General features: G+C 36.4%; 1 protein-coding gene across 18 annotated transcripts in view; it reads right to left on the reverse strand.

Annotated features, from left to right (window-relative positions):
- The window catches only part of LOC131591963 (activating transcription factor 7-interacting protein 1-like), an 83,937-nt gene that overhangs the window by 24,322 nt on the left and 36,446 nt on the right, over positions 1-23,169 (reverse strand). For 11 of the 18 annotated variants that reach the window (XM_058863108.1, XM_058863111.1, XM_058863116.1 and 8 more), the window contains 10 exons: positions 21,688-22,736; positions 17,723-17,806; positions 15,552-15,733; positions 14,272-14,409; positions 13,100-13,165; positions 12,505-12,578; positions 11,909-11,997; positions 9,980-10,618; positions 8,391-8,458; positions 6,762-6,980 (listed from right to left, as the gene is read on the reverse strand). In XM_058863108.1, coding sequence (XP_058719091.1) covers positions 6,762-6,980; positions 8,391-8,458; positions 9,980-10,618; positions 11,909-11,997; positions 12,505-12,578; positions 13,100-13,165; positions 14,272-14,409; positions 15,552-15,733; positions 17,723-17,806; positions 21,688-22,729 — 2,601 coding nt within the window. In that variant the 5' untranslated portion in view covers positions 22,730-22,736. Of the gene's footprint in view, positions 1-6,761; positions 6,981-8,390; positions 8,459-9,979; positions 10,619-11,908; positions 11,998-12,504; positions 12,579-13,099; positions 13,166-14,271; positions 14,410-15,551; positions 15,734-17,722; positions 17,807-21,687; positions 22,758-23,169 lie in introns of all 18 variants that reach the window. The other 7 variants (XM_058863112.1, XM_058863121.1, XM_058863124.1 and 4 more) reach the window with 6 other exon arrangements.

Genomic DNA, 23,169 nt, shown 5'->3' on the forward strand with positions numbered 1-23,169 from the left:
TGCCAGATTAGCTGGTTTTAGATGGTAGTAATCCTAGTCCTCATTACAAAAAAACACCTGACACAATGCTAGAAGTGATTTTCTACAGCTGTGGTTCTCTTTTTCCTTTACCAGAGAGTTAAAAAGATATATAATAAACACAAACATACATGCACACACACACGTTTCTTTACTGGTTCTTACTCTTTGAAGGTGAAACATCTACCTGATTTCCCCAAGACTCACTGACAGTTTCCCAACAGAATCATGTGGGATGGCCGTCTTATTGAACAGGAAATATATTTATAATACTTTTCAGATTAGTTTACTGCAGCTTTTAAAAGCTATTATCTGTATCTGGAGTAATGGCATAATTGGTGAGATTGTTTTAATATCTCTCCCAAATTTTTGGCCTGAAATGACAAATCTGAGCCTACAATATACAAGTATATTTGCTCATTAAAAGCTGCTCTCAGTAGCTGGGGGTAGTTTAAGTAAAACAGATACAGTCACAGGGAAAGACAATCACTCTAAAAGTGGATTCACTTTAACTGTGTTACTTAAAACAGCCATCCAATTCAGCTACATGATGTCCTTTTAACAACATCAGAATTTAATTTTCTAATTAGTCTCAGGCAAAGGTTCCACCTCACAGATGAGAGCTAGTAGCATTTTAAACAGCCCAAACATAACCCCAGGGTCAGAGACAAAAGGCAAGCAGCCCATTTTACATATATAACCATATATGTTTATTTTGAATGACAAAACTGTGAAATGCAAGGAAACATATTCAGCAATAATGCTTCAACAACATAGAATTAACAGCTGCTTATGAACTGTAAGCTGACATATCCACTTTGCTCACATTATTTCCCAAGAGACACTCAAAGTTTGTTACACATTGCAGAATAAAGAGATAAGAGTTATAAATTTATTAATGTTTTACCAGATGAATTTCCAACTGTCAGCAAAAAAGCTTAAACTGTAGCTCAACCAAATAAATCAAGGGACATTGGAAACAATGGGAAATGGACAGAACACTGGTGGACTTTTATTTAATAAACTAATAGTAGCTGTAAAGTGAAATTTACTCCTTAAGAGGATAAGGTGCATGAAGGAGGGAACAGGAAAAAAACCAAAAACTGTTCACCTGACATGGTGTTTTAATAAATAAAATGCAAACATTCTTGAAGATAGACTTATGCCAGACATTTTCAACACACCAAACCCTGTTAAGATTTGTTCACTGTTACTTTATTTTACAGTGTAATAAAACTGCTATCATAGATTCTCTGAGTGTATCATAGCTGTATTTATATATTACATATATAAATCCTGTATCTATAACTGGGATTTGTACTAAAATACTTTAAAACCATTCTAAAGATTTGCAATATAATTAAAAGTGCCTTTGCCTGTGTAACAGTAACATTTGCTCCAATACAGTAAGTGCTTGTAATGTCTTCAGAAATGCAGCTCAAGGACCCAAGGCACTGGAATGGCCATTGGTAAAATTACTGGGACTGAATAACAACCCTTAAATTTCTGCGTACAAAGAAAAAACCCAAAGATGAAAGAGTAGCACAAGTAGTAAAATGTCCCCTTCCACATCCCTGCAGCCATTCCTTTTGGAGCAAGAAGCAGAGAGAAAGGCTGAAAAGAAGAAACAGTCATACAGCAAAATCATATGTCCAAGCTGCATACTGAAAACTTTGACTATATTGACTTAAGCAGCTACTACTGAGACACTGTTCAGTTCAAGATTAACTAGAGGTACTAGAGTTGAACCACAACAAACCCAAGAACAAATTCCATTTCAAAGCATCCTTCCAATGCCTTCAGGTATGTGACACTGTGCACAGTGGAGCTCTTCACATGGTACAAATAACAGAAGGTGCATATAAGCAAAGAAAATGTAACACACTTTAAGATACCATGCCAACTTCAAAAAAACAAAGTAATTAGAGCACCCCTTGAAGTAACAGCTGAGATTTCCAAACATAGCAGGAAAAGACAGGGAAAACAAGTTTTATATTCATAACACTAGTACCAAAGCTGAATCATGAAAATGAGATACAAAACTAAATTTATGAAAGCATTATATAAGAGCCAGACATTCTCCACTGTTTTCAGGTCATATCCATCAAAGAAAAAGGAATTTAATCAATAACATAGCAGTCAGTATTAATTTAGTTGACTTAGATTAAGTGCTGGGTTGTTTATTTTTGTTTGCTTGGGATTTTGTTGCTTTTTGTTTTTGTGCATATGTTTGGTTTTACTGTTTTCTGGTGAGGGGTTTTTGTTTGGTTGGGTTTGCTTTTTAGGGATTTTTTTGCAACTGAAATTAAATAGTCTTATTTTAGGAGAAGATCTAATTAGAAAATTCAAGAATCATAGGAGATTAGTTTTTTTTCAAAGCATATTTGTCATATCTGGATTTTTAAAGTGAATTTTAAATGACTGGCAGTTTTGCATTAAATTTGCAGCCAAAGTATAAATCTAAGTTTAGACAAACAAGCTATTCTTAACCTGCTGGTTCACCAAACAGGTTCAGATAAAGTGGAAAAATAATGGGGAAAACCCCCAAAACTGTTATCCTGCTGTTAGAGGTTCTCTGCTGATACCGCAGCTGAGGAGTACAATTCATTTTGACAGAATTCATTATGTTCACACAGCATAACCTGTACTGCCTTGAATAGCACTGACTTGAAACTTGACTCTCTGCTCCCCGTATTGCCGTACTCACAGCCAAAATTAACTTCACAGAAGCTGCAAAGAAAGTTTTTCGTTTACTTCTGTTTTTCTAGAAATAAAATACATGTAGGAAAGATTCATTTAACACATTAGGTGGGAGGGGAAACAGGAGAAAGATTTTTTTCAGTCCTGTAAGTTTAGAAAGATGTTCTACTAATTAGAAATAATACTAATTAGAAATAATTATTAGAAATAAAAATTTACCAGAAAGCTTGGTAAATAATGATCCCAGGTCTTCCAGCCCAAACGAGGAATACTTTCTTATTTAAAAAAAAAAATTCTCCCAGACAAATACCCAGAAGGTAGTAATACTGCAGTCAGTAGCTTTGAAGTATCAGGCTCAAACTGAAGGTAGTAAGAGGACACTGTATAGTTGGTGCCAACAGAATTAGAATTTAACAAATGAGAATCCAAAAATACACAATTACAAGCCAACAGAACAGAAGTCAAGTTAGAAGCCAAATGATTATCAAAAAGAATCAGACATGCCAAGACTGGTCAAGAGAGTCCCTTTTTCTATTTTAATCACCAACTAGATTAGTGTTAAAGAACTAAGCCATCAGCGATTTGCTGTTGCACCAAGTCACCTAGACACACTTAGAACCAGAGCAGGTCGTGTGGTCTGCATGACCACAGTATACAGCAAGAGGGAACACAGAATCATCTTCTGGCAACGTACTTTTCTTGTTTCTGGAGGGTATACGTTCAATGCCAATATGCTGGAAGAAGCAACTTCCTGAGACAAAGACAGGAACATTCCTTTTGGGGGGACAGTAATACATATGGATTCTGGTGAAAGTCTAGATTAAATTTAGAAATTAATTTTGCCAGTTTTACTGAGTTATTAATTCTGTGAGTCCCTAAAATTTGGAAATTTATGCTACCCTAAAATATCCTAGAATAAACTACTGCACAGTTCTTGTGTATTTTGAGAAATATTTGTTCTTTGTTTTTTTCCACTTTTTCTTCTCAATGTTAGAAAGGATCTCTTTCTCTACCATCTCTAATTGATTTACTTCAGGCTTGTCAAAATGATCCATGCTTTCTTTCCTCTACACATTGATGTAATGAATTAACTGCTCCTACTAAGGAAGTAGGACTGTGCAGAAGTAATTTCTATATTAACAATTACAATTACATCTGATCAATTATCTCAATCATAGATGAGCTTAAGATCACTAAAGAACTTTTGAAACCTTTTAACCTTTATCATGACCAATTCAAAAATGGAGCACTGTGTTGGTCTTACACTTTGGAAAATTGATGCAGTAAGTATGAATAACCTACACAAGGCCACAAAGGTAAATAGTATCAGCCAAGATAGAAACTCCAAAATTCAGGCACCTCTGTACAGACTATAGCAGTGTCTATATAGACTATACCCTATAATAGAGTGATAAATCTCATTCAAAATTTGAAAGCCTATACCAGCAAGGAAGTTCTCCACAGAATTAAGAGTTTATCATGGTCAATTTGTCATTTCAGCTATGATTTTTCTCTATTTTGTCCACTGTTGAGCAACAGCAACACTTGTGAGGTCCTCAGTGTGATAAATCATGAATGTGAAGTGCATAAGCATACACACATTTGAAACGGACAAAGCAATTTCTATTTCATTGTTAATATAATGGAAAATGGTTTTAAATGCTACACTTATGTCTTATTCCAAAGTGGACCAACTATAATCTGTGATTTTATATCCAATTTTCTATTTTTATTTACAGGAAGATCTCTTGTCAGAATCTATGATGAAAATTATTCACATCCATTATGCTGACAATTTCTCACCTGTAAAAATCTATGGAAAAGATAATGACAGGACCAGTGCTAATCTGAAGAAGATAAAACCAAAAATAATATTTGGACAGGGTTCAGTGGGGAAGAACAAGATGCATTTCTTGGGAATTATATATACTGACAAAGACTAGAGTGTAAAGATGATGTGACATGTAATGAAGGGGGTTGGTGAGAGGAAATTGAAAAAAAAACCACCACCCTCTCATAAGTTAGGCACAGAGACAACACAAGCACTAATTACCTGGCATCTAAGCAAGAAATTGTTTTCAGCTCTTTTGAGAATGTTTTTCCCATTTCATGCACAGCCAAAGAGATCCCGATTTTAATACCACACGTATCAACAATGCCCTCAGAGAACAGAATTACTGGAATCTTAAGCCAAAAATATTAAATAGGAAAAGGAAAGACCTGTAATGCAAATCTGCAGCTCACAGAGAAAATCAATTTAGAAAAAGACTTAAAAAACAAAGAAAATAAAGGCACAGTCCTCTGGTAGGTTTGATAACAATTTGAACAGAGGGTGACAGTGGTTAAGCAATTCCAGGTGTTTTCATGTGTATGTACATATCTGTAGTGCATCTGTGTCTATTTCATTCAGCTTCTACTTTCTTGGCGCTCCCCAGTAATCAAGTATTTGATTTGTAAGATGCTACATTAGTGCCAGCAGGCACAAAATGGTATGATAAATAACACTCTTCACAAAATATAAAAGCCACACTCTTAGTGAAGAAAGTATCTTCAGCTAAGTGGAAATCAGTATCTCCCTTTAATGCTTTTTAAATAGCTCTGCTCAGCCACATGGAAGAGTCCCAGCTGCCACAAAAAGTCATACAAACTCCAAGCCCTGCTCTGTTTAAATTTCTGCTCCATAGGTCACTTCTTGAGTGTGAACACTTGCTGAACTAGACCGTAAGAAATTTCCTCAGTAGACCAAGTTAAAAAAACAAACCTGATAATATTTCCATTTTAGCAATAAATCTGGAATCAGTTCTATTAGAGAAGCATCAAGTCATTGGTTCTTGTTTCATCACATGCTTTCTAATGACAGGTTTGCTACAACAGCCTTGAAGGGGACTGGCAATTAGGTTCCAACTGGTCATGCTCTTGGGGAGAAACACCTTGGACGAACTGTGGTTCAACAGCATCGGGCTTTTGCAATTCAGAGCTGGGTGTCCCTCAGGGACTAAAGCCACAGAGTTAGTGCCAGGTGGCACGACAGATTTTGTAGGGAATGAAGTTTTGTTTTGTTCTACAACAATACGTTTTACAGAAGATGTGGACGCACCAGATACTGATTCTTGTATTGCTTCATTTGGGATCTTGCGATACCGATAACTGGGGGCATTATTTTCCATTATATCTGACCAGGCCCTGTAGCGAACCTCTGCAGATCCCCAGTAGTGCCTAATAGCAGACTCAGAGCGATGGCCTGTCACTGCCATTATTTCCCTAGGCCCCAGTCCTGCTTCACAGAGTAGCTGGATGGTGGTAGTTCGGAGAGAATGATTGGTGTACCGCTGGGAGAGCCTGGCTGCCACACTTATCCTGGGCATCATGGTACCCAGGTAGTTCACACCCATTGGTTCTCTTTTGTACCAGACAGGCTGTTCTTGCATTTGCTCTGATGTTAGCTTTAGAGGGTGCAGGTAAAAGGCAGGGGGCTCTGGAGGCAACTTGGACAAATAAAGTTCCAAGGAAAAAACAGGACAGTTTGGGTCCCCAGGCATATCATACATTTTACCCATTTTATGAGGATCTTCTCCGTTTTTGCCTTTGCCAGGGTATCTAAACATAGCGTATCGACGCCCCTTCTTGTCCTTCTCAACAACAAATGCATCCGGAGCCAGATCTCTTAGAATTTCCCTCCCTCGCTTGGCAAAATGCAACTGCAAATCAAACCACACCTTGTTGACGAGTGCCAGGGGACTGTGCAAACCCAGCACACCAGACTGCTTAATCTTACGCAAGTCCTCGGCAGCTATAGGAGGATGGTGGTGAGTCTCATCCTTTCCCTGCAGGCGCAGCATCTTCAGCACACTCATAAAGACCATGTTTGCACTGGCAAACTCTTTGTCCTTCATTAAGCAAATCTGACGATTATAAGGTGGCATTTTGAGATGCCGGTTTAAGCCAGCACGCATTGACTTGTAGCTTGCCACACTGTAGGTATTTCCATCATGATTTCTTATTGTGTAATAAAATTCTCTTAAGATATCATTGAGTTCACTTACTGGGACCAATTCAAAGCTAGGATCCTTGCCATTTTTGGCCAGCCACTGTTTTAATAGGTTAGCTGCCCAGCCAGTCTGCTTGTGGGTGTTTTTGATGCTCTTAGCATCCTCTTCCTCTTCCTCCAAGCCAAAGAGGACATCCTCAGGGAAGTTAAAATTCGTCTGTGCTCCTTCTACTGCGTCTTTATTTTCTGATGAGGTCTCTTCCTGTTTCAACTGCTTTTCGAAACAATTGATCAAAGTTGTACCATCAAATATGCCACAGGTATACGGTACACAGCGAACTACTTTTTGATCTGAGAGCTGCGAGTGTGGAGTAATACATAATATTTTGGATTTTATGTAACAAAAAGCAGGTGGCATTAAATGGATTTTTCAAATGAATGGCATGTCAATTCCATACATCACTAGCCAATTAAAATGCATCAGGTCCTTCTTTTTTAACCATGGCATTACACATGCTTTAACTGATTTCACAGAAAGCAAACCTAGAACATACGCTACACAAAGTAAGACTGAAAACCCACAAACATCTTATGTCTTTTATTTCCCTCATCCTAGCTCATCTTCCACTGCTAAGTACCATTATCATACACAATCTGTTTTTCCAAGTTTTCTCCCAGATTTCAGGCTCTAGCTTCCAACATAATGTGTCTTATACTGAAAATTAAACCTTAACACTGTACTACTGTCATCCATTATGGTACTGGATTTCCTACCTATCAAGTACTGACAAGGGTTTTTAATAGCTATAATCCACAGGTATCTTTGAATAACAGAGTTCCAAACAACCTTTCTTTATGAAATGCCTTAATAGAAAGACAGAGGCATAGTTTATAGTCCAAAATACTGGCTACCTTTGCCAGACTACTTTCAGCAGATGAAAACCAGAATATTGTCCAGTATATTTTCTTCTTGCTTTGAAATGTAATTTAGATTAACTGTACCTTGAGATGCTAACGAATTTGGAAATGTTTCTAGAAGAAATTAATTTTAGTCCCCTATATAAAATGACTTCTGGTTAACAGCAATAGTTAAGTACGAGGTACTTTATGAAACATCTATAGACAGAAAGAAAATTATTTATGAAGAATTTTAAATAGCTTAATTTAAAACTTTAAATTTCAAAGCAAGTTCAACAAATTTTAGACAAGGAATCCAGAAGTGTTGCAAGTTATCCTTTACCATGAAATAGCTACTCCTGAAGAAGGTTTATTTTCCTTTTTTTTTTCCTCCCATAATATATGGAAATCAAACATTACAATTCCAATTCTAACTTCTGGATTAGTGTGGGAATGAGAACACTGCAATAATTTATAAAACATTTGTAGCTATAAGTTCAAGCCATTCAGACAAGGATTGGGCAATCTTTGTTTTAGCAGACAATTTTTCGTCTGCTCCTGATTTACCAACTTGTACCCACAAAATCCCATCACAAACCTTCTGAAAAAATTATCAGAAGCTCATGCTGCAAGCAACAGTGAATCAGAAGAGAAATATAAACTGAGAGAAACTAGAAAGGATGGCACAAAAGAAACTAAATTTGTTTCATTATAATCAATAAAGGTAAAGAAAAACTCCTGTGGATTGTAACTTTAGAATTTTATATAGAAATAATCAAAAGCCTACCTGTGTTGTTCCCTCAGCAGGTCGCTTGTTTGCCGAAGTATCTGTTGATGGCCTGTTGGTCTGGTTTTCTGAGGGGTCAAGAAATTATTCATTTGCAATATCTAATCAGTATTAATTATTGCTACCCACTAGCCATATCTGAGGGCAATATTCAAAATTGTTTGACACTAAACATTCAGTATGCGATATATTTTACATTTAGCCTCAGTTTGCAATCATAAGTATTCAAGTTTGATTAATATGTTCCTTTCCTTGTAAGTTTGACAGTATATTAAAAGCATTTTATGAGCAATTTCCTTGCCTGAGAACAAAGTATAACTCCAAGCTCTTCTCCCTCTGTATGCATACTGATAAGCTATTCAACTGAAAATAAAATTATTAAATATTTCCATACAAAAAAGACCTGACTGAAAAAAGGATGGTTAAACAGACTGTAAAATACACAACCGAGACAGGGAGACTGAGTACCTTTAGTAGCTCAGCCAAACGTCAAACTAGCAATTTAAGAAGTTCCTTTAATATGTTGATGTGAATATATAAATTCAAATTCTGTTCTCATTCCTCTTCATTTTAATGAGAGCTTATCAGCAACAGTGCTGGCCCAAATCGGTGTTTCAATTCTGGTTAGAAAACTACTAGGGTATGAAGTAAGTCCATGGAAACTGCAGAAAATGAGACATTCTTTGTACACATAGGTCCTCCTTTTGTCACTGTATCTCATCAGTCACAAACCTTATATGTTGTCTTAAATCACTTCTATTTCCTTTAGAGCTAACAGTCAATATAAAACAAATGTCTAGCTCTATGGAGCACATATTTTAGCATAGGTAAGCTAGACACAGGATAATGAAATTAAACTAGTTCTGATGTCAAGTTCTGCTTGAGCTCCTTCTAACATTATACTCTGCCAATGAGGCACTTGCTGTAATTCCAACTCACTTAAAATCTTGAAGACCTCTTATAAAAAAAAAATAAAAAAATCAAGGTATGTAAAATCAGAAGTGCAGACAACCATCAAGGCAGGACCAAAGATTGAGAAAAAGTATTTTAAACTAATTAATCCAATTATTGTTATTTGAACATTTATTGTGTTTAGAGACTTTATTTAAATATTTTAAGTGTACTCCTTTGGAACTAGGTTTGTATTCAGTTGGTTTTTTTCTCCCACTATGTTTACTTTTAAGTGAAAATTAAGTTCTAATTATACTTTCCTTTCAGTATGCCTGTGCTTAGAAAGGTATTTCAAATAATTCTGAGAGGCTTTATTAAAATTAAATACCAAATTCTTAATGACAGAATAGGATTCTGACTTCACACTAGGAATTATGTAAATCAAATTCCAAATAAAACAAATCTTACAAAGCGACACTGCCGACTCCCTCTAAGGGGAGTTTATTTTCAACGATGTCTGAATGTCTGAGACATTATTTTGATTTTGAAAATTTCAACAGAAATGCAGCTAGGAGAACCATCTCCTAGAAGTGCATCCGTGAAACACATCAAGAAACAATTTCCCACATAGTGTGGTCTTATGTTTCCCGATGACCACTATCTTCCTCTGCCAGTGTCAACATTCAAGCATAACTTACCAATCTTGGGTGCTGCAATGGTGGGTGGTTCAGTAGGAGCTGTACTATTAAACGCAGTGAGAGGAATCTTCATCTGTAGGGGCGGTCGACTGGTGGCTGCATTATAAAGTCCTGGAGTACCCACTGTGGGCAAAGAAGTCCTTGTGGTCTGAGCAACAGGATGAGTAGTAGGAACAGCCTGTACTGCCAATGTTGTGCTTATTGACCCAGCACTGGGTGTAGGGTTCCTCTGAATGCCAGGACTGGGCACATGTGGGATGTTATTTGGTTTAGTTGTGTTAGTTGATGCCAAAGACACTGTAGTTTTGGTAAGGCTACCAACTGTAGATGAGTTTTGTACAGATATAAATTCAACGTTGCCTGACTGCTGGTTAGAGACCAAAGTCCCTGTGTGGCTTTGCAGGAGCGGCGTCTGGGACGATACTGCCACAGGTACATGCAGGATTACGGGCAAAGACTGCAGTGAGACAGACACTGACTGAGTGCTGCCAGTGGGCACTTGGTTAGTGCCTACAACCGTAGCCGTGTTAGCTGTGGGAAGCACTGCTGTTGTCAAAGAGCTGGTGGAGGACACTGGAGTCTGAAGCTTAGGATGTCCACTGACAACTGCTGGAGAAGCAGCAAGACTGGAAGCAGGCACTACACACAAAAAAAATAAATAAAAAAAATTAAGCACTCAAGTCAAGTGGGAAGTTTCACTGCAACCCAACAAATGGAAACAATTCATGATGAGGGCAGTGAGTCACTGGAACTCCTTGTCCAGAATGACTGTGAACGCCCTATCATTTTAAGTGTTCAACGTCAGGCTGGACAGAGCTTTGAACAACTTGATGTTGTGAAAGATGTCCTGGTCCATGGTGGCAGGGTTGGACTAGATATCTTTAAATGTCCCTTCCAACCAAACAATTCTATGATTCTATGAAAAAGGTAGCGTGTAATTACTTCTTTTTGCCAATAAAGGCTCTAAATACTATTTTTTTGTTGTACACTATGATATTCAATGGCACAGTTAAAATACAGTCAATACTGCATTTCTGTTTATAAGAAATGTGAGAAAAAAAAAAGATATATAAAGAATTATGACACAGGCTTGAAGAAGTCACCAAGATTTAACTGCTGAAAACACAAAATACAGTATTTTAAACACCTGTTACAGAAATAGCAGAGCAAAACACAAGAAAAGAACAACGTCAGTTATGACTAAATTGCCTTGTATAGGTAGGACCTTGTATCCAGAAGGTTCTACGAACACCAAGTATTAATGTGTCAGAGAAGATACTGACTTTTATGCAACAAAATTTCAGGATTAATTCTAAAGATCAGGAGCAAAATACACTACTGAAAGCCAGTACATGCAAACTAGAAGATAATCCTGTCGGAACAACTCAGCATTCAATATTAAACAAACCATTTTTACAACCAAGGAGAATGAGACTATAATGAGTAAATTAATGGTGAGTTTCAGTCTATATTCCCTATAAAATTTTAACCTAGAAATTCCATTTTTCATCATGACTACTTTAGGAAATGGGGTTTTTAACTGTTGTTTAGTTTCCCACTCAATTTCTATAGTCATTAGGTAGAGCGAAGGATATCATCAGTATCCCATTATGATCAAGTACAGTAAGGGGCCTGAGATGTGTTTCAGTTCATGGCAGCCAGTTTTGCTGCCATACCCAGCATGCAGTCTCCTGAAGCACCTAATTTACCACGAGTTCTGCTTGGCCAAATCAAGACATTTTTTCCCATACCTGGCAAGCACACTATGCAAATATAAACTGGGAATGTGCTAGAGAACTAAAATAATGATTTTTTAATGTCAGAAAAAAGGAGTGAAATTAGTTTTGCTCTATTTAGTTACTTACTTCTCAAATAGAAAGCAATAAAACTTTTAAGAAATGTGTTTACAGTCCATAGGGAGTTTCTTACCTGGATTCACAGGAGCTTGAAAAGTTGCTGGTGTGGTCTCTCCTACATTCCTCTTTGACTCCAGCATTTGCCTCACTGTGCCAGCATTTCTAAGGAATGAGTTGGCATTTCTCTCAATAAGCCATATAAGGTGTATTTATGAACAATACAATGGTGAAAAAATCCCTAATTTTACAGCTCTTTTCTTTGAGAATCTTTTCTAAACCCATTTTTTGCCTCTCAGGCAAATTAACTTTGCATATTTCGCTAATAAAAAGAAGTATGGAATTATTTATAAATTTTCAAGTTCTTGCATCAAGCTTGTCTTGCACCATGAGAATTTTCCTGTTCTTGAAATTAAACTTCCACTATTATCTGTAATTTTTTAGCACTGAAACTGAGGCTAAATAACATCTAAATTTAAGCAAGAATGGGTTCAATTCTATCAATTTATGACTTCTGTAAAAGCAAACAAAAGTTTATAAGTGAAGAGCAATGAAGGAAAAGGAAGAACACTTTAAATAAAAAAATAAATAAAAAAAAAGGAAATACAGAGATTATCTGAAGTGTCCTACTGTAAATTTTAACATGGTCCCACAGTGATGTGCTTTGCTTACCGATACGTGGCATTGTTCACGTTTGCAGTGTCAGGGGCTGCCTTCCCTGGAGATACAGGTGCATTTGCCACATTCTACACAAAATGAGAGAGAGAGAACAAAATAACTAAGTCAGCTTGCAAACTTATGCTTTCATTCTATTTCATATCCATTCACTGCTGTGTGAGAGATTAATTTTCTGAAGTCAACATCACAGGAGAATTTGATGTATTTTACAGCTACCCAAAATCTCCTCCTTGGTCCCACTGCCTCCCTTCTCCTATATCCTCTCTTTCTTCTTCCTACTCTCACCCCTCAGAATCAAAGTAGTGATTCTGTTATTTACACTGTACTCCTCATACTGAAGTAAATTAGATTCAGTTACATACAGTTTAAGGTGTTTTCCCACTAAAAATGGCTAAAGCAGCTTCTGTAAAAATCAGAATTACACAACAGATGTTAAGACGTCTTTAACCAAACCAGACAAACCTGCTTTGTCAATGCCATTGAATAAGCAAGTCACATCTTTCTGCATATAGATTTTCTGTATTTTCCCACACAAGGTTTAGGCTAACTCAGAAAAAAAACCTCAGACCCCAATGAATGTAGTTCTTACTTCCTGTCTCTTCTTCAAGTCCTCCTTGGCTGCTCCAACCCGCTTTGTCAATCTTGCAATTTTAGCCTGAACAGGAAGAAGATGGAAACAAACAAAACCATAAATCCCCAAGAACCATCAAAGAAATTTTACAAATGAAAATATATATAACTAAGATATCAAGTCAAAGGCTATTTTCAGATCAGGGAAATTATTCTTCCTTGAAATACAGTACAACTATGTTATTTTCAACTGTATTATAGCAGAAAAACAAAAGTATGCATCACAATCAAAGTATCTGAGGCAAGTTTAATTATTTTCCTTCCTATTCACAACTGCACAAACTGAATACATCTTGCATGTTCACACAAAACTACATAAATGAAAGCCTTATATGATGTTACTAATTTGACACTAGTTCATGGCTAAAGATACTGGTAAACAAGTATACTTAAAGTGTCTTGGCGCTTAAAAAGTCAAAATGTCCATGGCAACAATAGCAAAGAGTTGTATAGTGGCAACTGATCTGGCAAACTCTGTATTTCTTCAAATGCAAAAACCAAAATGGCCTTTTTGTTCAAATTTGTTATGAGATAAGCTTTTAATTGTCTTGTCAGTTCAAAGTTCTTAGCATTTTGAGATGTTCTTCATGTCATCACTATGCATGTATTTTCTATAAAAAAATGCAGGAAAGCACACTGTATTCAATATTAGCTATTTGCTTCCTTGCTAGGACAACCACTATTTACACTCTGGGGAAACAACACGTGATGGATAATGTTTTAAGTCCAGTGGTACTGTGCTCTCCTTTCTGCATGTTCCAATTTTTAAGCAAATTTCCAGCACCATAAAGACAACAGATATTTTCATACTTGGCATTTTTTTGAAAAATGTCTAAATGGAACAGAAGAGTAGAAAAGCAGTCTACTAACAGCTAATGAATGAGTCTGCCAGATGAAAGACCCACTTGGGTGTTTCTGTATGACAAATTGGTTGCTTCCCTCCCTCTGAGTAGGAAAACAGTTTTACAACTCAAAAAGAACATTAGTATTTGCTGCTTCCCCTACCACCTCTTCCCCTTGCAGAATCAAAATGGTTTCCCTTCTGGCAACTGTAGGAACTGTACTACTAAATACTGAGGAAGTTATTTTTGAATTTGACCCTAGTATGGAGCTGAATGCACACACACTCACCTGCATTTCAGTAAGCACATTTTTATGCCTCTTGTTGCATTCTACTTTCTCCATTCGGTTTTTCAAGTCTGCCAGAGTCTTGTCAAATACCGCACACTGTAAAGCGGTAAGTTTTTCTTCTAACAGTCTCTGGATAATCTGCAAAATTGTTATATAAAAATAAAACAACAATGCAATCCCAAAATTTGGGGGACCATCTCTGACAATATTCTCAACTCTCAACAAATATCCTACTATAAACAGAACAACGACAACTTTTGTGCCCTGTCAATCAAATAAATCTACAGTCAGCAATAAGTATGTTGTTGCACAGCTAAGTTTTGACAAAATTTTGGAAAATACAAATGGTTTGCCATTAATTCAACAAATTAATTTCCTTCAGTATGATAAGGATATAAAATCTTACTATATAAAAAAGACCCTTAACAACAGAAGGTATTTTTTTGAAGTGCAGTGCTTACACATATTAATTGTTCTTCTTACTTTTCTACTTTTGAGAGGGACGTTGGCATTCAATGAACAGAAACTTAAGACATTCAACAAAAACTTTTTTCTGCCATGTATTTTCCCCTACAAAAATGCAGGGCTGACTAACATAAGAAGAAAAGACTGGTTTTCACAAAGTTTACTTGATGAAAGTTATTATTTGATGTTCTTTTCCCTTCTATACTGACTGCAGTGTAATACGTTTCCTTAGGAACCAAAAATAAATAAGCAACTAATGTGGTTCAATTTTTGCCATCCTAAATTAATGAAGTTACAACACATGCTAGCTAATGAACTAATAAAAGGACAGCACAATTTTTGTTTCTTCAAGACCCTAAGTTCCTTATACAGCAATGGTGCAATCAGGCTATTAACAGCTCTACAAAAATCTGCAAAATGCCAGGTTGATTACACTCTTGTTTGGAGACTGCCTGTATTTAAAAGCTAGGCACACAATGAAGTGCATCACATATAAACTTCACCATGGTGAAATACATCCTTGTCTAACATTTTCAGTCTAAAGTCACACTAAACTTTAAATACTTTATACATTTCAAATATAACTCCTGCAGCATACTTATCAAATGCTATATGGTCTCTTCTTAAAAGGAGGGCTATGTAGAACTTTAAGAATTAAGCACCTTTGTTATTTGAATTATGTCCAGTTTTTAACCACAAAAAAAAGAGAAAGCGTTTTGGGGCACATAGCGTGTGTGGAAGGACTGCTAATTCAAAGACAGTAACATAAGTGACAAGTGTGTGTGTATGTTCTTTGCTCTGCACCTCTATTCTACCTTTTGTAATTTTAGGTCAACATCCTTTCTGGCTGTAATTTTTACTTGGAGTTCTGCTTCATAATCTTCTCCCATGTACCGACGATGTTTAGACTGAACATTGTCCATGTCCTCAGATTTGGAACGCTTTCTTTTTGATGCTTCACCTGGAACAATTAGATACAACTCCTCATGAGGAATTCCTGAAAAAAAGCAGGTATTTTCACAATGCCATGATTACTTTGAAGTTGCTCTCAGTTTAAGCTTTCTCATTCTAAACCAGTAGGAATGCCTTTGGAAAAACATGCTTGATGACATCAAAGTACAAAATGAGTCCTTATGGTATCTCAACATTACTGCTCTGTCAGTGAGTTCTGCTTTGTGATTCACCCAATCACTGTCCCAAATGCAGAATGGTTCTAATACCACCATTCCCCTCTCCAGAACTTCCCTCCAGTTCTTCCTGTTCCTATCAGCACCATCCTATAATGAAACATGGCTTCTGAGCAGCAAAATAAAACCTTCTCCCAAAAACTGAATCCTCCTCTCAGAATTTCAGCTGAATAAAACTACATCTCGTTTAACTATGCCAGCAATTAACTGTATTTACCTGCCATGATGTTTTAACTTGTACCTCCAATACCTCATTGAAAACCCATTCAAACTCTTTTTTCACTTCTTCGTTAAGAAGGAAAGTAAATCTAACAAAAGAACAGGTTCAAAACAGAACTAGATTATAAAAGTCATGTTCATCGCAGTGATGGAAGCACAAAAGAACCAAAGAGCCCCCACTCACTCCTCCAGCTCCTTGCACTGTGTCCAGAAGGTTCTTGAGGACAGGAGGGACATCTGCTTTTAAATAATCTTCTGATTATGTAACAAGGACCCAGGGAGCTACAGGATTACTAGCCTCACCTCAGTCCCTAGCAACACAATAGAGCAAGTAAGTCTAGGTAGAAATCATCTCTAAGCCTATCAAGAAGGCGGTGATGGGGAATAGAATGGATTTATCAAGGGGAAATCATGCACCAGCCTGATAGCCTTCTACAGTGAGACCACTGGCTAGGTGGATGAAAGGAGAGCATCTTTAATAATGCTTCTGAAATCCAAACCAACCCCAAATTCTTTATGTATGGCCTAAATAATTGCACTGGCTCAATTGTTGGGCTCCAGGAACCATGATTATAGGCACATAGTCCAGCTAGAGCTCAGTAATGCACACCAGCACGTGCTACTGGTACCAACAGTACCATCTTCATTTGTAACCTAGATAATGGGGTAAGAGGATATCTGCAGCAACTTGCAGGGGATACAAAACTGGAAGGAGTGATTTGTACACTCCTGAGTGGTTATGCTGCCATTTGGAGTCACACTGACAAACTAGAGAAATCGGCTAACAAGAACCTCGTGAAGTTTAAGAAAAGGAGATACCCAAGTACTACAGTTGGGTAGCAATAAAACCATGTACTAGTACAGGCTGGGAATTCACTGGCTGGAAAACACGTTTTCAGAAAAGGCCCTGGTGGTCTCCATGTGCATGAAATTAAACATGGGCCAGCAACATGCCATGCAAGAAGGCCAACATTCTTGGCTGCCTGAGAATAAGTACCGACAGCAGGTTGAGGGAGGTACTTATTCCCATTTAACCAGGGAATGTGAGCCAGAACCTTGAGTCTTTTGTCCAGCCCTGGGTTTCTAAATACAAAAAACTATGTGAACATACTGGAGAGAGGGGAGTGTAAAGTCACCAACATGTTTTAGAGATAGGAGCATTCAACAAGAACTGGAATTGTTCAGCTGGAAATGGTCATTAGGGGAGATTTTATCATGTGTGTGAATTACCTATCAGGTGGAGAATGAGTGAAGAGCAAGACTCTTAGTGGGCAGCAGTGACAGGACAAGAAAAATGGATGTAAATTGAAATACCAGAATTTCCACTCAAACACTTAAAAACTTTTATACGGTGAGGGTGGTCAAACACTGAGATCAGAACACTGGAAATTTGTGGAATCTTAGTCTGTGGAAATACTCAAAACCTGTCAGGACATGGTTCTGGGCAAACTGCTTTCCAGTTCATCTGTTTTTAGCAGGAGCATTGGACTAGATAATCATCAAAGGTCCCATCCAAACCTAATGATTCTGTGCTTCTAACACATACAGCCCAGTGAAACAATGGTTTTAACATTACATACTTTTTTCTATTTGTTTATCTTCTTCTTTGTGGGCCTCTTCCTCTTTATCTTCACACTCCTTTTTTTTCTCCCCCTCCACCTCTTCTACAAACAGAAGGAAAAAAAATCCATGTGACACTTACTCAGATCTGCTAAAGTCTTGTAACAGTGCTATTTTGACTAATAAATTAAAATTTTCATATTTAAATATGAATTTAAATTTGCAGTTTCTTGCTAATACAAAGTATCACAATTTAGGACTAGTAATTTAAAATTATACAGTTTAGGAAATGCTTAAATAGAGAAAAATCTGCAGCCACCAAACACACAAAGATAAAAATGGCAGCACTTCCTGAAAAATTTTATTATATGTTCCATGAACTTCCATTATATGTTTCATACATATGTGTATGAAACAAGCTTCCATTATGTGCTTCTCTGCTTGCTAAATACAACACATAACTATTGCTTTTAAAACTACAGTAAAATCTATCCAGAATATAACAGAACAAGTCATCACTGTTATGCACATATTGATCTGTCCACTTCTTCATTTTCCTATATTCATTTTGTTATTACAGCAGTTTACTAGCTTTTCTAAGGAAAGTTCTGATTGCAAAGGTATGTCTGATGCTCTCTTGACATTAAGTCTCCCTTCTATTATGAAGAACATTTGAATTATTTAAAACAAGTTACCTAATAAATCAGAAAAAGGTAAGAGTCAAAACCCATAACCCTTCATTGTGAGATTTTAATTTTTCTTATCAATATAAAAAGTAACATTCATAATACAAATTCTTCAATCCAAATCTGATTTAAGGTAATAATTTAGCATAATGCCTATGCCACCTGCTTTTTAACAATCAGAGATAAGCTTCATGTATTTAATTGTTATGAATAAAATAGGGGCCATTTTCCTATGAATCTAAAGAAGAATTGCTAAGTTTGAGACAACTTTTCCCACAATTCAAAGATTTTAATATTCAGATGAAGGACAAATATTCCATGGAAAAATATACATATCCAGAATGTCTTTAAAACATGTTACAAGCTTCAAAGCTAAGTTTTTACTCAGTTCTATATAGAGGACAAGTAATTTCAGGCACGAGAAGGTCCTTTCTGTACTAACTTCCATTACCATGAACAAATCTAGCTCATTTAAATAGAAGTGGTTTAAACATGATGTCCAGCTAAACTCTCAAGTTGGAAAAAAATTTCACAACTGGCTATCAGCGTAGTTTTCACTGCTAAGCTGTGATCTCATTATCCTGACACTAGACAGGCAGAAGCAATTAATGCAATCTTGTTAGCCTCCTATAAGCTTGGTGTAGCACAGTAAAGTTTTCCTCAGTTTCTTAATTTATTAGAATAATTTTTCACTCGTTTTCTTCAACTGCCATTTTATCAATGTTTCCTCAAAAGCATCTACTATAATCTGGAAATATTTTTATTGAGTGGTCAATCAGTTCTACTCTCTGATCAAATTATGAGTTCTGTACTCAAGTGTACCACTTCATAGATAACCACAATGAGTTTCACCTGCCATATTTGTTCCTCAGTCAATCAGCATTTTAAAATTCTTCTCCAGTTCCTCATATCAGCTCTCACCTCACTAGTACCACTCATTTTAGCCAATTATTAATTCTGTCACACAGCGCAATCTCTGAAACTTTGAATTTATTTTTCATTCTTCAGCTGATTATTTCCTCCATGAGGACTTTTACTGTTTCATTTCCTAAAGTTCTTGGTAAGAGATCACTTGTGTTTGGATATCCAAGAGAATTCACATTGCGGCTTCCTTGTCACATGCTTGTTTGCTTACACAAGAAGGCCCAAGGCTTTTTGATATATGATCTTTCATTACAAAAATCTGTGACAGCATAGCTACTATAGTTATTAATTACACTTGGGAAAGACATTCTATTAATCTGTACATTTGAATAAACTCTTCTAGTACCATTCTCTAACCATTTTTTAGCCATATTGATTTTTATCTGGACTTGTTGAAATCTTACTTCTTAACTGAGCAGTTTGCACTTGTTTCTCCAACGTAGCACCTTGAAATTATCTCCATATGGTCTCCACAGTTTTAATTTTCATAGATTCTTTCCAAAAGTTACTCTTTATAAGTAAGGTTACTCTACCTGTTTTCTCATACAACTGTTTCCTGACTATGCAACCTCTCTGCTATTGTCTTCCTGGTTAAGGCAGAACATCACAGAGATCAATTTTCACTTCCTGAATAGTCTCAGTTACAGACAGTTACAACTGTAAGAGTCATAAACTGTTATTAGCCAATAAATAAAACAACTAGTCAGAAGAATTTGTCATGCCACCAAAACTAAGATTCTGAAAAAAGTATTGCTGGATATATTATTTTAAGCTTCTGCCAACTGTAGTCCAGTACTTAATATTCATTTCAATCTTTTTGCTCCATAGCAAATTCCTCTATGACCCCATTGGGTAAGAGGAAAAAAGTAAACCTAATGGCTTAAATGAGTGAACCCTTAAACTTCAGAGAAAACAAAGGTAACCAATTTGTGATGTTCATTTCATAAAAGGGGCTCCTAACACTACAATTTTGACAAAACTACATACAGCCTTCTTTCCCTCTGCTTCCCCCACCACCAGGAGTTTCTGAAAGACTAAGTGCACAATAATGCTATCACTTTTTCAATCTCATTGACAACAGCTAATGTCTAAATAAGATCTTTAGCAGAAACCATGGAACCTACCTTATCTCTATTGAACTAGCATAATTTAGAGGTAAATACTAGAAAAGGAGAAGTCTAAAACAGGGCTGAAGAGACATTCTTATCTCTGTTTCTCTAGCTGTTTTACAGACTGAAGACTTAGAATGCCACAGTCCCATCATTAGTAAAACAAGATTTGAGAAACTACGGTTACTAACTTTCAAGAGACTAAAATGTGAATCTTGTTTAAGCTATGAAATTTCTACCCAGTCAGCCATATTTAAATACACTTGGGTTAATATGGTCATAATTAATAAAATCGATATAATGGACGGGTTGGGGAAAAGGGGGGGGGGGGGGCGGGGGGGGGAAGAAAAAACACAACAAAATAATTCCAACCAAGATAATTTGAAACATCGTTCTCAATTACAGATAAAAGACCAGTGTCAACTGATCTGTAAATTATTAATGTTTTATTTTCAGAAGTCCAATAGTATAACAATGACTGTCCGTTGTCAAAAAGAAAAAAAGCTTACAAAACGGTATGAAACAGCACACTACAAAGGACATCCATTCAGTTTAACTTGGAAAAATGTTCTGCTAACTACATGGAGATCCGACACTTCACATTTAAAAGCATCCATCACTTGCCATAGTCATCAAAGAAAACTTAGATAAAAATCACTGAGTTAAATGAATAAAAGCTATATGATATGAAAACAACACAACACGCATTTTTCATTAAACTCTTCCAATACTGTCTTTCAGTGGGAAAAAAAGTTAAAAGATAATTTGAGGAACACCTGGATTACATGTGTGCTTTCCTTATCATTTATTTGCATGTTTAAGAAAGCTGAAATCCTTTCTTCCCCATGAAAACAGTAAATGAATGCATTTCTCTTCTCCCAAATATTTGTGTTCTGTTCTCTCTGTCAATTACTCATTTTTTCTCTTTTTCCACTCACTACCTCACCCAAATTGGCACCCAAATTTATGGAGTATGAGAAAAACCCCAAAAAAGCAAACCAACAAGAAAACAACGAAAAACTCTAAAACCAAGATCCAAAACAAATAAACAAAAAAACCCCTAAACAATCCAAATCTCAAAGATGAGTATTTTTTTGGTGCTAAGTTTTCTTCCTGGGCCTCTAGTACCACCCTTGAAAATTAAGACTACGTAACATTACTGATGAGTAAGACTGCCTTTTTGATTTAGAAACCTGCCGTGTCATTCTAAGAAATGAACAAAAATTCCAAACTTGAATGGAAACTAGCAATTTAGAAAATTCTAACCTGGAAGACTTGACTTGTTTGGTAGTATCCCTTCAACATGTTCCTCCTTCTCATCACAGGGATCCTCTTCATCAGACAGTACTAAGAAAGCCTCTTTTGGCAGACTTTCATTGCTTTCCTGCTTGGATGGTGAACCCAAACAACTGTCTATTTTTTCTTCTAAATCTGGGACTGAGTCATCCCCTGGAAGCAGAGAACTTTTAGCAAAACAGCTCAGATCATCTTCAGCAGGGGCTAGTTTTTCCAGAATTGGAATAATGTCATCTGTTTCCATACAGTCAGTATTGTCCAAGATACTTTCACTTGGCTCATCTATTGTCTTCGAAACAGTGGTTTCTGGAAGTTCTGCACTGCCTTCTTGTTTTTCCAGGTCAGCTTCCATACTGCTAGAGATGGCTGCTTCTCCAACAGTCTCTTCAACACTTACATCTTCAGTCCTCCTTCCCTCACCAGATGAACTGGTATTAACAGGTAAGTCATTTGTTTCTCCCTTCTGTTCAGAAGAGTCACTAATATCACCAATTGATTTACTTTCACCTTCTAATGGGATATCATTCTTTCTTTGGTCCAAATGATCTTTTTTATTATTTTCTTCATGGAAGTTATCTTTACTGCTACCAACTCCATTTTCAGCCTCACATTTTACTGCAATGTCAGTATCTTTAGCTTGCTCTGGAGTAATATTTTCTGAAGACAGCATTAAAGGTTTGGATTCTATGTCATTGACTATGTTTTCTTCCCTACTTTCAGGGCTTTTGGTCTCATTAATTTCATCACAAGCTGCTCTTCTTTCTTCAGAGTTAACACACAAGTCAACCATACCATTAATTTCTTTCTTGTCTTCTGTACAGTCTGTATTGCTTAAATGGGAATTTATATCAGAATCTCCATTCTCATGTTTTCCATTTAACAGTTTCACTTCAGTTGTCTTCAACAGCTCCTCTTTAACCTTATAGACAGCTTCGAGTTGCTGCCGATCACTTACTCTCATTGTTTTTCGTGCTTTAAAGACTTTTCTCTGAGGTTCCTCTGTGCTATCCATCTTAGCCCTTAAAAAAATTCAGAAAGAACTGTGAAGATAAAAATTTATCATTGTCATATTACACTACTACTAAGAAAATCTGTAATGTTTAGCGGGTTTTAAAGTAAACCAGTTGAAATGTCACTGACAAAAACAAACACCTGCCAACACTTAAATTCTATCTGACTTGCCAAAAAGTAAATAAAATTTTCTCTACATACTGCACAAACACATTTATGCAAAGGTCATGCTGTAATATTCTAACAACGCATTTTTGACCACTTGTCTCATAGTGTTGTATTAAAAATAGATATTATAATAAAGTAAGAGCCAGCAGCCTCTCTTCTCATAAAAAGGTAAAAATAAATGTAAACTGAGAGATCAAGAATATTTCTATCCTTCTAAAAACATTTAATTTAATAAGTTTCAAACAGAATCAATAACTCTGGTAAATGACAAGA

Source organism: Poecile atricapillus, chromosome W (assembly GCF_030490865.1).
Source record: "Poecile atricapillus isolate bPoeAtr1 chromosome W, bPoeAtr1.hap1, whole genome shotgun sequence".
Taxonomy (NCBI): domain Eukaryota; kingdom Metazoa; phylum Chordata; class Aves; order Passeriformes; family Paridae; genus Poecile; species Poecile atricapillus.